The 14745-nt window shown below is 45.8% G+C and overlaps 2 protein-coding genes across 4 annotated transcripts in view; one reads left to right on the forward strand and one right to left on the reverse strand.

The window, feature by feature from the left end:
* med14 (mediator complex subunit 14) overlaps positions 1 to 13203 on the reverse strand; it is a 79388-nt gene extending 66185 nt beyond the window's left edge. For both annotated transcript variants that reach the window (XM_078409202.1, XM_078409201.1), the window contains exons 1-5: positions 12771 to 13203; positions 11045 to 11071; positions 8621 to 8726; positions 4089 to 4262; positions 3044 to 3173 (exon numbers count right to left, since the gene is read on the reverse strand). In XM_078409202.1, the coding sequence (XP_078265328.1) occupies positions 3044 to 3173; positions 4089 to 4262; positions 8621 to 8726; positions 11045 to 11071; positions 12771 to 12943 (610 nt within the window). In that variant the 5' untranslated portion in view covers positions 12944 to 13203. The remainder of the gene's footprint in view (positions 1 to 3043; positions 3174 to 4088; positions 4263 to 8620; positions 8727 to 11044; positions 11072 to 12770) is intronic.
* A 65-nt stretch (positions 13204 to 13268) lies between these two features.
* Positions 13269 to 14745, forward strand: part of usp9 (ubiquitin specific peptidase 9) — a 185580-nt gene continuing 184103 nt past the window's right edge. For both annotated transcript variants that reach the window (XM_078409184.1, XM_078409183.1), the window contains exon 1: positions 13269 to 13513. The gene's annotated coding sequence lies outside the window, so the exon portion shown is untranslated. The remainder of the gene's footprint in view (positions 13514 to 14745) is intronic.

A 14745-nucleotide genomic window follows, 5' to 3' on the forward strand; every position in this document is an offset into this window, starting at 1 on the left:
GGGGGAGAGAGGGGAGGGGAGAGAGGGGAGGGGGAGAGAGGGGAGGGGGAGAGAGGGGAGGGGAGAGAGAGGGGAGGGGCGGAGAGGGAGGGGAGAGAGGGGAGGGGGAGAGACGGGGAGGGGGGAGAGAGGGGGAGGGGGAGAGAGGGGGAGGGGGGAGAGAGGGGAGGGGGAGAGAGGGGAGGGGGAGAGAGGGGAGGGGGGAGAGAGGGGAGGGGGGAGAGAGGGGAGGGGGGAGAGAGGGAGGGGGGAGAGAGGGGAGGGGGGGAGAGAGGGGAGGGGGGAGAGAGGGGAGGGGGGAGAGAGGGGAGGGGGGAGAGAGGGAGGGGGAGAGAGGGAGGGGGGAGAGAGGGAGGGGGGGGAGAGAGGGGAGAGAGAGGGGAGGGGGAGAGAGGGGAGGGGAGGAGAGGGGAGGGGAGAGGGGAGGGGGAGAGAGGGTGAGGGGGGGAGAGAGGGGAGGGGGGAGAGAGGGGAGGGGGAGAGAGGGGAGGGGGAGAGAGGAGGGGGAGAGAGGGGAGGGGGAGGAGAGGGGAGAGAGGGGGGAGAGAGGGGAGGGGGGAGAGAGGGGACGGGGGAGAGGGAGGGGAGAGAGAGGGGAGGGGAGGGGGAGAGAGGGGAGGGGAGAGAGGAGAGAGGGGGGAGGGGGAGACGAGGGAGGGAGAGAGGGGAGGGGGGAGAGAGGGGAGGGGAGAGAGGGGAGGGGAGAGAGGGGAGGGGAGAGAGGGGAGGGGGGAGAGGAGGGGAGGGGGAGAGAGGGGAGGGGGGAGAGAGGGGAGGGGGAGAGAGGGGAGGGGGAGAGAGGGAGGGGAGAGAGGGGAGGGGGAGAGAGGGGAGGGGGAGAGAGGGGAGGGGGGAGAGGGGAGGGGGGGGAGAGAGGGGAGGGGGAGAGAGGGGAGGGGGAGAGAGGGGAGGGGAGAGAGGGGAGGGGGGAGAGAGGGGAGGGGGGAGAGAGGGGAGGGGGAGAGAGGGGAGGGGGGAGAGAGGGGAGGGGGGAGAGAGGGGAGGGGGGAGAGAGGGGAGGGGGGAGAGGGGGAGGGGGGAGAGAGGGGAGGGGGGAGAGAGGGGAGGGGGAGAGAGGGGAGGGGGGAGAGAGGGGAGGGGGAGAGAGAGGGGAGGGGGAGAGAGGGGAGGGGGGGAGAGAGGGGAGGGGGGAGAGAGGGGAGGGGGGAGAGAGGGGAGGTGGAGAGAGGGGAGGGGGAGAGAGGGGGAGGGGAGGGAGAGAGGGGAGAGAGGGAGGGAGAGAGGGGAGGGGGAGAGAGGGGAGGGGGGGAGAGAGGGGAGGGGGGAGAGAGGGGGAGGGGGAGAGAGGGGAGGGGGGAGAGAGGGGAGGGGGGAGAGAGGGAGAGGGGGGGAGAGAGGGGAGGGGAGGGGAGAGAGGGGAGGGGGGAGAGAGGGGGAGAGGGGGGAGAGAGGGGAGGGGTGGAGAGAGGGGAGGGGGGGGAGAGAGGGGAGGGGGGGGGAGAGAGGGGGAGGGGGGAGAGAGGGGGAGGGGGGAGAGGGGAGGGGAGGGGGGGGAGGAGGGGAGTGGGGAGGGGAGAGAGAGGGGAGGGGGAGAGAGGGGAGGGGGGAGAGAGGGGAGGGGGAGAGAGGGGAGGGGGAGGAGGGGAGGGGGAGAGAGGGGAGGGGGAGAGAGGGGAGGGGGGAGAGAGGGGAGGGGGTGAGAGAAGGGAGGGGAGAGAGGGGAGGGGGAGAGTGGGAGGGGTAGAGTGGGGAGGGGGAGAGGGAGAGGGGGAGGAGAGAGGGGAGAGGGGGGAGGCAGGGGGAGAGGGGAGGCAGGGAGAGAGGGGAGGGGAGAGAGGGGAGGGGAGAGAGGGGAGGGGAGAGAGGGGAGGGGAGAGAGGGGAGGGGAGAGAGGGGTGAGGGGAGAGAGGGGGAGGGGAGAGAGGGGAGGGGAGAGTGGGGTGGGGGAGTGAGGGGGTGGGGGGGAGGCAGGGGAGAGGGGGGGAGGCAGGGGAGAGGGGGGAGGCAGGGGAGAGGGGAGGCAGGGGAGAGGGGAGGCAGGGGAGAGGGGAGGCAGGGGAGAGGGGAGGCAGGGGAGAGGGGAGGCAGGGGAGAGGGGAGGCAGGGGAGAGGGGAGGCAGGGGAGAGGGGAGGCAGGGGAGAGGGGAGGCAGGGGAGAGGGGAGGCAGGGGAGAGGGGAGGCAGGGGAGAGGGGAGGCAGGGGAGAGGGGAGGCAGGGGAGAGGGGAGGCAGGGGAGAGGGGAGGCAGGGGAGAGGGGAGGCAGGGGAGAGGGGAGGCAGGGGAGAGGGGAGGCAGGGGAGAGGGGAGGCAGGGGAGAGGGGAGGCAGGGGAGAGGGGAGGCAGGGGAGAAGGGAGGCAGGGGAGAGGGGAGGCAGGGGAGAGGGGAGGCAGGGGAGAGGGAGAGGGGAGAGGGTGCTGCACCAATGCAAGAGAGGTTTGGGCCCAATTAAACTTGAAAGAAACACTAGCAAAATATCCATACTTGTGCTTCATAATCTGAGGGCAATTGTCTTTAGTACCAGTCATCTCTTTAAGTCACTGGCTCTATAGTAACCCATTTACTTGGCCCTTGATCCCCATGCACAGAATTATTCCAATTCAGGGTTCTACCTTCTTAAGTAAATATCACAGATTTCGTCCGGCAACTCAATGTCTGACATTAAGCAAACAATATTTTTGAAAGCTATTAATGAATATTAAACATGTAACATTATGAAAAAAAGGTACAGTAATCTCTGTAACCAAACAGAGACTCTTGTTTGATCAAATTAAAAGAGAACTTGGATAACTGAACACAAGAACAACCAAGCTGCAAAAATATGAGGAACAAAAAACTACAGATGACAAATTATTTCTGGAAGTCAGACCAGGGGTGAATAAAAAATATTTGCAGCCAGTACCTGCTGACACATCCAGAACATTCACATAATTAGAAATGCTTTAAAAGTTGATAGCCTTCAACTGCTGCAAAATTATTGCAAGATAAATTCCATAAGTGTTTTAAGTATTTAAAACTTTGTTCGCTCGCGGTAGAGCACAGAATGACCTCATTTAATACACCAACTTAAATAAAATTCTTACCAACTGTAAGATTTGCTAGTTGTGGAGGAAGATCTGTTGTCACTAGTCGATGTCTCAGAATCTGATTGAGTTGATGCAGTGTGGATTGCTTCTCACTTTTTGTTATTGGATTTGGAGGAATGATTTTATCCTATTGGCAATTTACAACAGAGTTTAATGAGAAGCCATGTTCTAACTGTTTCAATCGAAGCTAAATATAATTTAAAAGAAACTAAATGTGCTCATAAACACAAATGTACATACAATTGTAATCATTAACTTTTACCGAAAGTTGGTGGGATGGCCTAAACCTAATGCTTCTCTGCATACAAGCAGGTGGGGAACAATAAAATCAACATATCTAATACATTAATTTTACTAAAAAGCAGTTCATCAAAGGGACCTTTTTAAAAATAAAAACATACATTCTACAGCTCCTTCCACCTCCCCTCAAGTACTACCCTGTAGACTATTTTTTTTCTTTTTGAATAATTTTATGACTCTTGGCACAGTGGCACAGCTAGTAGAGCAGCTGCCTCACAGCGCCAGAAACCCGGGATCAATCACGACCTCAAATTCTCCCTGTGACTGCATGTTTTTCCTCCGTCCGGGTGCTCCGATTAACTCCCACATCCCAAAGACATGCAGGTTTATAGGTTAATTGGCTTTTGCCTTTAGTGCGTAAGAGTGGATGCGAAAGTGGGATAACATAGAACTAGTGTTAACAGGTGGTCGATGGTCAGCCTGGACTCAGTGGGCCGAAGGGCCTATTTCCTTGCAGTATCTCAAAACTAAACTAAATTGAGGTGGAAGTATTTAAAATCTAGACAATGTTTTCTTTGCAAATAAGTGTTTAACTGCACCCTCCATTTTTCTGAAACAAACTCATTCATTATTTCAAACTAATCCAGTTGAAAATACTTCAGTGTTATAAATTGGTATAACTTTTTTAAAAACCCAACTTTATTGGCTAATTACTTTGTTTCCTATATTCTATTGTATAAGTTACAATGCAGAGTAAATAAAGCATCATTCGTGTTTTTACATGCTTGGTCGAGGATCTTACCCGAATACAAGTAGGCAGACGAGGGTATGATCCTGTTGTAAGGACATCGATAGCGAATGGAATTGCAAAACTTGGTAGGCGAGCATGGACCAGCGCATCTCTTGCCAATGATGCCATTCGATCAGCAGTGTCAACAAAGATGAATGCCTGTTGATCCAGGAAATTTGAAATCATCTACATGGGAAAAGAGAAAAGAAAATGAAGAGTGCAATTTACAATTAAATTGCATAACTAAATTTCAACAAAAATTAAATAAGGATCTAAGGATATTATCCTCCGAATTCAATAACGAACAAAATCACTCAAACCAAATAACTGAGTTTAAGCAATTTAGTCTACATGAGAAATGTTAGCAAAATAAGTTATTTTCCAGGTAATGTTGAGAGAGAAAAAAGGTGGAAGAGTCTCTAACAAACAGTCCATTCAAGAAGACATTTATATTGATACTTGCAGTTAAGACATCTTTTGGTCCTTGGAATACAACAACAATGAACAAATTCTACAAACCCATATTTGAAGCCAAGCATTACTTGCCTGAAGAATAGTCTTGAACAGGATGGTGTCCTCGTGAATTATTTTACCTTCACATCTCAATCACTTACTCATGAAAACTAAACTGAACATTAAAAGCATCCAAACTTCACACTATTCAAGTTTTGGACGTGCTCAAAATAAAAATGGTGAGGGGAATGTGTTTAGTTACTCAAAATCCTTTAAGGTTTGACAATGGACTGATAGAAGGTATCAAATTAACATTTTTAGAAATTTGACATCTGAAAGTAATTATGAGTAATCATTCATTCTCAGTGGGGAAAAAAATGAGGAGATAGTCATGAAACCTCTCTCGTACATCTCCCATGATTGGGTTAGTGCCATTGGATAACAGGAAATGGAGATCTTCAAAGAGGGGTGGTGGGGGACACGAGTTAGGAAGGATCTTGTGAACTTAGTCGAAGAGGTTCCCCAAATACAAGGAGAGTGTGTGGGAAGAAAAGGCAAAAATGAGTTTGTATTCATGTAAAATACTGCTTAGAAGTAAACTGTAATAAATTTGACCAATTTATATTGATTCTAATAATAATAATAATAATAATAATATTCATTTATTGTCATTGCAACGAGTACAACGAAATTAAAAAACAGCCAATCCTGACGGTGCGTACAAACATATATGCAATAAATGCAAAAACAAATAAATACATAAATACAATTAAATTAAGTACAAGATTTTTTAACGGTGTTGCCTAGTGCACAGGTAGTGTTCAGTTCTCGTATGGCCCTGGGGTAAAAACTGTTCTTAAGTCTGTTTGTTCGGGATTTGATTGACCTGAAACGTCGACCAGAGGGCAGATGAACAAACAGACGGTGGCCGGGGTGGGATGGATCTTTTATTATTTTGCCTGCTCTACTGAGGCAGCGCAGGCTGAACAGGTGCTCCAGGGAGGGCAGTGAGCAGCCGATGATTTTCTGGGCCGTCGTGATGACCCTCTGAAGGGCCTTCCTGTCCTTTTCTGAGCAGCTGGCATACCATGTGGTTATACAGTATGCCAGCACACTCTCGATGGAGCAGCGATAGAAGGACAACATGAGCTTCTCCTGCAGGTTGGTTTTCCTGAGGATCCTCAGGAAGTGGAGTCTCTGCTGTGCCTTCTTTACTGTGGTGATGGTGTTGGTAGACCAGGTGAGATCCTCTGCGATGTGCGTACCCAGGAACCTGAAAGCTGGTACCCTTTCCACGCAGACCCCATTGATGTAGAGTGGGTCGTAATCTCCACTGGTTTTTCTAAAGTCAATTATAAGTTCCTTTGTTTTGGAGGAGTTCAGGACCAGATTGTTCACTGAACACCATGCTGCCAGCCTTTGGATTTCATCCCTATAGGCTGTCTCATCTCCTTCTGAGATAAGTCCAACCACAGTCGTGTCATCCGCGAACTTGATGATGGTGTTGGTGGGATGGGTGGGGGCGCAGTCGTGAGTGTAGAGGGAGTAAAGGATGGGGCTCAACACACAGCCCTGTGGTGAGCCGGTGCTCAGTGTAATGGTGGAGGAGAGGTGAGGGCCTATTTTGACTGTCTGGGGGCGGTTGGTCAGGAAGTCCTTGATCCATTTGCAGATGGTTAGGGAAAATCCAAGGTCGGAAAGTTTGGTGACCAGTCTGCTCGGGATGACCGTGTTAAAGGCAGAGCTGAAGTCGAGAAAGAGCATCCTCACATAGCTCCCCTGGTGTTCAAGGTGGGTCAGTGCAGTGTGAAGAGCAGTGTCGATGGCATCCCCTGTAGACCTATTTGCTCTGTAGGCAAACTGGTATGGGTCGAAGGTGGGTGGGAGGCTGGCTTTGATGTGCTGCAGGACCAGTCTCTCGAAGCACTTTGTGATGACCGGTGTGAGTGCTACCGGACGGTAGTCGTTAAGACCGCTGATGACAGGCTTTTTCGGCAGTGGGATGATTATGGCGGACTTCAGGCAGGGAGGGATGGTGGATTTTAAAAGGGACAGGTTGAAGATTTTTGTGAAGACCTCAGATAATTGGTCTGCACATTCCCTCAGCACTCTGCCCGTCACACCATCGGGGCCTGCAGCTTTCCTGGGATTCACTGCTCTGAGCACTCGCTTAACGTCATACTCCTGCACAGTGAAGGTGTTGCTCTCAGGTGCTGGAGAGGGTGTAATGTCTGCCACTGTAGCTTTCACCTCGAAACGAGCAAAGAAACAGTTAAGTTCCTCAGCCAACGAGGCGTCGCCGTCGGCAGTCGTGCGGTTGCTGGTCTTGTAATTGGTGATGTGCTGGATGCCTTGCCATACCCGCCGTGGGTCATTGTTGGAAAAGTGGTCCTATCAGTGGGAATATACTATCAACACGTTAAAATTTAATTATGAATAGATCCTACTTTACCATTAGATAAGGTTTGATGTCATTATGAAATAAGCTAATTTCAAACCACAGGCCTATAGATGGAATGATGATAATTATAAGATGAGCATATCTAGCTCTGTTCCATAATACTAAATCCTCAGAGGTTTGTGGTGACTGAACGCAAGTTTTAGTGAAAGAAATAAATGGCTAAGTCAGAATAAAATTGAAAAAGAACCCAGAAATTGAGTTACAAGACAAAGATAGGCATGTATATGTATGCGCAGATATCCACATAGAAAGAGAGATTAAAAACTAAAAGCTGAGGGAATTTTGATTTCAGTTGCAGAATTGAAGGTGGTGAGAAAATGTGCTGCACGAGCCTCAGAATGATAACTGTTGATATTTCTGTCAAACATTGTGATAATGATATGCCTATAAACTCAGTGTGGCGAACCAGTGCTCAAAATAGTTCCAAAGGGATGGGCAAAGGCAATCTCAGTTTTAACATCATAACATTTCCTGCAACCAGATTGGTGTTCATGTCAAGCATGAAAAATCTCATCTCTCCCAGGAAAATTTTGTTACTTCACATAGATTAATGTATCCTGAGTTGTACCATCATCTTGCCATGTAGGTAAAACCTACCACCAAAGTGAGCAAAAAACATATGCATAAAAGTAAATAAATGAATCAATTAACCTTATATTGATAATAATAGTTACGGGATAAATGTTCCCCGAAATATAGGCAAATTCCCTACTTTTGTTTAAAATGCAATCAAATCTTCAATATTGGTTTAATAAATAAACAGAACCGTAATTCCTGGTTCCATAGCACAGTGTGTACACAGCAGTCAAGATCACAGAGTCAAAAACCCAGGAGTGGGACTTAAGTCTGCAATCTAATTCAGATACTGCCACCAGCTAAGCTAATTTTATTCACAAACTGCATCCCAATGAGTGTCAAAACAATACTATTGAAATCCTTTGGGATCACTCGAAAGCAGACACTTGGCCGTTTTGAAAGAGTAATATTACAGAGGAGGTATAGCTGATGGCAAACAAAATTTATGTCCAAACATTTCTATTAGCTCCCAGAAGAACAGGAGATAATCCCCAGATGCATTTCGGAACAAACAAAAACAAATTGACAATCAGGCTCCGACATGAAACATTGACTTTGTTTATCCCTCGGATGCTTCACCACTTGGTAAGTATGTCCAGTATTTTGATTTATTTAAGATTGGCAGGAGCAATCAATGTCGGTCCATGAATAAAATGAAGCAATAAGGCATGTCAGTGTGTTGTGTCAGTCTCCATATTCAACCCAACAGCTCCATGGTAATTCAAATGCCTGGGCAGGTTGATCTTCCAATCAATATTTGTTAGGAACTTATAATTTGCCCCTCAGCTCATGGTTAGAATATTTTTCAGTAGGTAGTTTAGCAAAACTCCACGTTAAAAAGTCACATTGCTGACAATTAACACTGTCTAGTTGCAAATGCAGGTCCCTCGATCGTGGACCAAAGCTGCATTTGGACACTTTGAACTATTAGACGTGCCACACTGTGCATTATGACATAACATGCAGATCTAGGAAAAGAAAAATAATATAAACGGATCCCTTCCATATCTGTTCTAATAACTATTGAGTCCTTATGAGCCCTTAATAGACTTACCGCACATTTTTCCACCTTTCCAGCATTGCTTGCCCATTTTACCAATGCCAACAAGCGAACAAAAAGTTGACGAGTCCGGCTAGCAAACTGAACAATTTCAATTTTCCTGTGGAATTTTTTAAAAAAAAGCAAACATGATTGTATTAATGCGGACAACAAATTTGCTTTAATGGATCACGCAATCATATCCAAAGCAAATCAGTAGCAACACTGGTAATGATTCCTTTCTCAAAGTGGCAGGAATGAGAGAGGCCACTACTCAGTGCCTCGCTACAAACAAACAAGATTATCATCTCTACATCCCATGACTTCATACTCCAAAACATTGCACATCAAACCCATCCCACACCAATTACCCTAATAAATATCCTTTAATCCTAAAATCATGAAGTTGATTTTAATTTCATTGATGAACTGTGACCTAGGACCAGAAAGTGAACATGACCTGTTGCACTAAAATCTCAACAGACTCACAATTGTTCAACCAGCATAAATTGGTATCTTCCTTTAGTGGCTAACAATATTTTAACGTACTCAGAATCCATAAATAGCAAATATTAATGTATGACTCAATATCCTAGGATACACATAATAGTTGCCAAAATTCCCCACATCACATAAATAAATATAAAATATGAATCTATATGGAATATAACTTAGTAAAAAGCATTTGTCTTTTGAGGAAAAAAGTTGCATGTCTGCTGAGCAGTGGGAAATATCTGGAGTTACCACTGGCACTTTTGGGTCTGTTTTCAAAGTAATTGTACGTTCTACTTTCAACAGTTACTCAGGGTCCAGTTCAGTAAATGCGTCAATTCAACAGTGTATTAAATACACTATGCTAGGAAGGAAGTCCCTTTAGGTAGCAGAGGCACAAATAAAAAGAAACTGCTTTCCTCTTCCATATTCAGGATGAGATGTTTAGAGGCCATACATGGGTAACAAAGTATTTAAAGACTACAATTCGTCAATTTTGTCCCCAAGTTGGAAAATACACAAAAATCACTTGATATGGTAACCATACCTCCACAGTATTGTAATGAATAATGTCAAAAACAGATATGATTGATAAAGAACAGAGAGAGAGGGGAGAGGGGAATCTAGTTCTGCCTTTCATAGGAACAAACATATATACATATGTCAGGATTCTGAATTTAATATTATTATGGGAGCTTGTTCATATCTTGTGGTGTCCATAAATAAGGCGATCGTAACCCAGGGATGGTCTACACAAAACAATGATGCATTTAACATCCAAACTTAACTGAACAGACATGTGAATATTATTTGTTGGCAGATTAAGTAATGGAGACTTCAGAAGAAATGGAAACTTCATATGCTACACTGTTTCTTGCCCAACCTTCATATATGTTACACCAGCGAGTGGTGTGAACTGGAACACGAACCCTATCATTCCAATCCTTAACCTAGGAACACCAAAGTCAATTGTAGCTGTTCTCCACTCTGCCCCACTGAAATCAGCTTATTCAGCAGATGCTAACCGAAGAATCTTTGACTAAATGACTTAGGACACTTCCTAGTCAAGAGTCCTTGATAGGATATTTATTGTCTTATCAAGAGAGGCTAGATAGCTTGGGCCTGCATAGTTTGGAATTACATTGCACTTGGTCTGCTATAATTTTTTGAAATCCAATTTAAAAAAAGTTAAGATAGACACGAATGCTGGAATAACTCAGCGGGACAGGCAGCATCTCTGGAGAGAAGGAATGGGTGAGGTTTTGGCTCGAGACCTTTCTTCAGTGTAGAAGTTAGTGTAAGAAATGAAAATAGGACAATGGGAATGGAGATCAAGGAAAATGTAGAATAAGGCATTGTTAACTGGGAGAAGGTAACAACAAAGCAAACAGAGATAAAATCTAGTCGGAGACAGTAAGACTGGTCGGAGAACTGGGAAGGGATGGAGAGAGAGGGAAAACAAGGGTTACTTGAAGTTAGAGAATTTAATGTTCATACCGCTGGGGTGTAAGCTGCCCAAGTGAAATATGAAGTGCTGTTCCTCCAATTTGCACCGGGCCTCACTCAGACAATGGAGGAGGCCCAGGGCAGAAAGATCAGTGTGGGAAGGGGAGGGGAGTTAAAGTGTTTGGCAACCGGGAGATCAGGTAGGTTTAGGCAGACTGAGCGGAGGTGTTCAGCAAAACGATCACCGAGCCTGTGTTTGGTCTTGCCGATATATAGGAGTCCACACCTGGAACAACGGATACACTACATGAGGTTGGAGGAGGTGAATGAGCCTCTGCGTCACCTGAAAAGACTGTTGGGGTCCTTGGATGGAGTCGAGGGGGGAGATATAGGGACAGATGTAGCATCTCCTGCGGTTGCAGGGGAAAGTTAAACTCATCTAAAAAGAACAAATCTATACAAAAGCACACAAAAAAGAGCAAGCTGAAAACAGTCATTTACCGTTCCATGTCAGTCTTGCGAGGTAACCTGAAAAAAAAAGTTCCATTACTGAAGTAAAAAGCTCTGCAAATACTTTGCAAAATACATGAAAATAATATTTTACAGTCTGTCTGTCCATGGATATTTCCAGATCCATTTATGTGGCATTTCTTACACACAAAAGCATCTTAAAGAACATTACCATAGTTAAAAAACGCCACCATAAGCTAAAACAAGTAAGTATTACAAAGTTGAAATCTAGGTTTTGTGAAAATTTAGCAAAAGATTTAGATGATCTCATGGAAACAAAAAGATCTTTGGGGCCTGACAGAACATATACAGAATTGATGTTATCCTGGTTTGAGTGTTGCAAACGAAAGGCTGGCCATTCAAGATTGAGATGAGATCTTTTTATTTCTCAACCCAGGATTGTGAAGATTATTCAGCTGCTGAATATATTCAAGACAAAAAAATTATTCAAATCAATCCACTGATTCCCTTATTTTTTAAATTAAGATCATTGAGCATTACAGCGTTAGTGCAGGAAAGTGGGTCGGAATTAAAAGATCAGCCATGATCTTATGGAGTGGCAAATGGACACAAACTAGTTTATTTTTCCAATGTACTTATGGATGTTAATAATGTTTGCTGTAATGTTGTGAAACCAGGTATTTCATGGAAAACTAATCAATAGGAGGGGATAAGTGCACAAGTAGAAAATATTGAAAATTCACAAATCAGGACAACATATTTGTTGAGTCTTTAAAAACCCTGATACCATCAAGTAGTAATACTGTGCTCAAGTAAAAACCCTAATGGCCCTTGAGACACAGCACAGAGAATTATGGAGAATTAGCAGCAATAGGAACAGAAACATAGAAAAAAGGTGCAGTAGGCCATTCGGCCCTTTGAGCCAGCAGCCACTGAACAGTTATCCATATTTATCTTACATTAACATTACAATACCAGAATATAAACTTTATTTGGCCAGCTCAGTGAGACAAGGCACAAATACACAAATAAAATCCCTACATAATGTATGAAGTTACTTCAACAAAGTTTTTAACTTATTGGGATTAATTTAATAACCCAGGCATTGGAGGAGGTGGAAGCCCTAAAGTACATTTCCTGTCTTAATTGAAGCTAACTGAATGAGAAGTTGAAAAGTGTGGTTATTTTCCATTATCTGACACTGCCAGGTGAAGATGCAAATTTCAGCTGTCCCCCGTCCGACAAGGGATACAAAACACATTCTGGCATTTAACATGGATATTCATAAAGTAGGTTAAAAATGGGAAACAACCAATCTATCTATGTAGGATCAAATGCTGAAAGGTGGAGCAGTCTGAGAAGTCTGCAACTAATGATGGGGGGCGGTATTTCACCCACTAAGATCCATTATTTTAAGAACTGTCACACCTGAGCGTCGATGAGTGTATTATCTCGTTTCACGTTGCAATGATTCTATATAGAATTGATGCAATATTATTTAACACACCCAAATCTGAATAGCCTGGAAATATAGTTGGATTGGTGAGCTAAAAGTAAACCAGCTGGTGGTGTTACCAGGAGTGCTCAACCGAACAGCCGGGAACAAGAAATAACACAGAAAGAGTGTTTAAAACGACGATACAGTTGGTTTCCAATTTGAAATGGTAATCAAAGCGAGTAGTGAAGAGTTGGCAGGGAATAATAGGAGCGGCTAAAGGGAATGTGCCCAGCGGACACGGTGACTGCTTGTACTTACAGATCAGCCAGCACCGTGATTTCATGGTAGGTTCTCTGCAGCAGGAAGTCGATCAACATGCTGAGGCGGACACCAGGGTTGGCGGCCACGGCGGCGGCAGCCGCGGCTACCGGCCCCGAGGTCGGGCCGCCCCCAGACACCAGCTGGGAGTTCTCCACCTGAACCGGGGCCATTTTCCACGCAGCACCGACCCCGACCCCGACGCCCCCCTTCCACTCGCTCCGTTCACTGGCAGTCAGTGGAAAGGTCGCGGTCGCTGCATCCCTGCGCACCGCGTTGAATTGATTTTTTTTTGTTTTAAATTCTTCTCCCGGACGGGTTAGAATCTGATTGTTTCGCGCTCGCTGAACAGCAACACAATCGCGCTCGCTGAACAGCAACACAATCGCGCTCGCTGAACAGCAACACAACCTATTGAACAGGGCCCGCCATGTTGCCGGGGATCGGGAAGTAAATGTGGGTGTTGACCCGGAAGGAAACTCGAGGGAACACCAAGTAAACACGACAACAACAGCAGCAGCTGCAGCTGAGCTCCTTTCCACATATGAAGAGCCTCAAACATTTAGAGCATCTTTAACAATGACTGGACTAACTGAGCGTGTAAAATAACTTGTGACAAGGATTTTTGCTTTCAAAAATAACATGCAGACAGAAAAAAAAATGCTTTTTCTTTACAATTGGTATAATTTACTTTCTTATTGTTGTGCTTTTTCTGTAATATCTTATCGGAGGTTCTCAGACAGGTGAGTGCAACTAAAATGTATATTTTCCCATCACCCACATACATCCATGGATTGTGAAAGCATTTACTGCCACTGAGTTCTCCTCCACCCCGCTAAACCTTGGTGGAGAAACAAGGAACTGCAGATACTGGTTTACAAAAAAAAAAAGATACAAAGTGCTGGAGTAACTCAGCGGGTTGGGCAGTATCTCAGGAGAACATGGATAAATGACATTTTAGGCTGCGAGCCTTTGAAAAGTTGTTGAAGGGGGAAAGGAAGATGGAGGAGGAAGTGGAACAGGAGGAGGGGTGGTGGAGGAAAGAAAGAATGGGAGGTAATAGGCGAACACAGGTGGGGTTTTTTAATGGGTTCTTGGTGGGATCACTACTAAACTGAAACTCAACTAGATCAGGTATTTAGCTCTCTGGTGAGTGATTCACTTCTTGACGCCGAGGCCTTTCCAGCATATGTAAGGCGAATCAAAGATGTAGCCGTGGAACTTGCGTGGCACCAATTTACGTCTTTATGTCGGGTAGAGTCATAGAGCCAGACAGCACGGAAACGGGTCCTTCAGCCCGACCTGTCCATGCCGGGTATGTGGAATGGTTTTTGTTTCAGTTTTATTTGTGCCCTCTTACTCAACTCTTTTTTATAGTATATCAATAACTGCTTCCTACACTCTGAAAGATCTCAAAGATTACTTTTGCTGCCAATTTCCATCCTGCTTTCTCCTTCACCAGATCCATTATTGTTTTTTCTTTTCTATATCTCAGCTCCATCTCATGGGATAGGACAAACACTGACAACCATTTTAAGCCCATATACTCCCGCAGCAATGTTGACCATACTTTCATCCTGCATGGGATGACTCCATTTCATTCCTCAGATTCTCTGTCTCTTACTATTTGCTCTGATGAGGATATTTTCCACATGGGCGCCTCTGAAATGGATGAAGGGTATTTGATCTGAAATGTTAATTGCTTTTCTTTCTACAGATGCAACGTGGCTTGCTGAGGAAACCTTTTCAGAGGCAAATGCAAATGCTGAAAATCTGAAATAAAAACAAGAAAGGCCTAAAACAGACACATCAACTTTGATATGTATGTTGTCTTCTGGTCTGGTGCTGTCCCAACTTAATTTTTTTAATCCTTTTATTCAAATCCCTTTGATGCTTTGCCACGTCCCACCCTCACTGGCCCAAATCCTCAAATGTCTCCCAGCCTTTGTACCATCTGCACTCCTCTAGTTCTGAA

Source organism: Rhinoraja longicauda, chromosome 12, assembly GCF_053455715.1.
Source record: "Rhinoraja longicauda isolate Sanriku21f chromosome 12, sRhiLon1.1, whole genome shotgun sequence".
Lineage (NCBI taxonomy): Eukaryota > Metazoa > Chordata > Chondrichthyes > Rajiformes > Arhynchobatidae > Rhinoraja > Rhinoraja longicauda.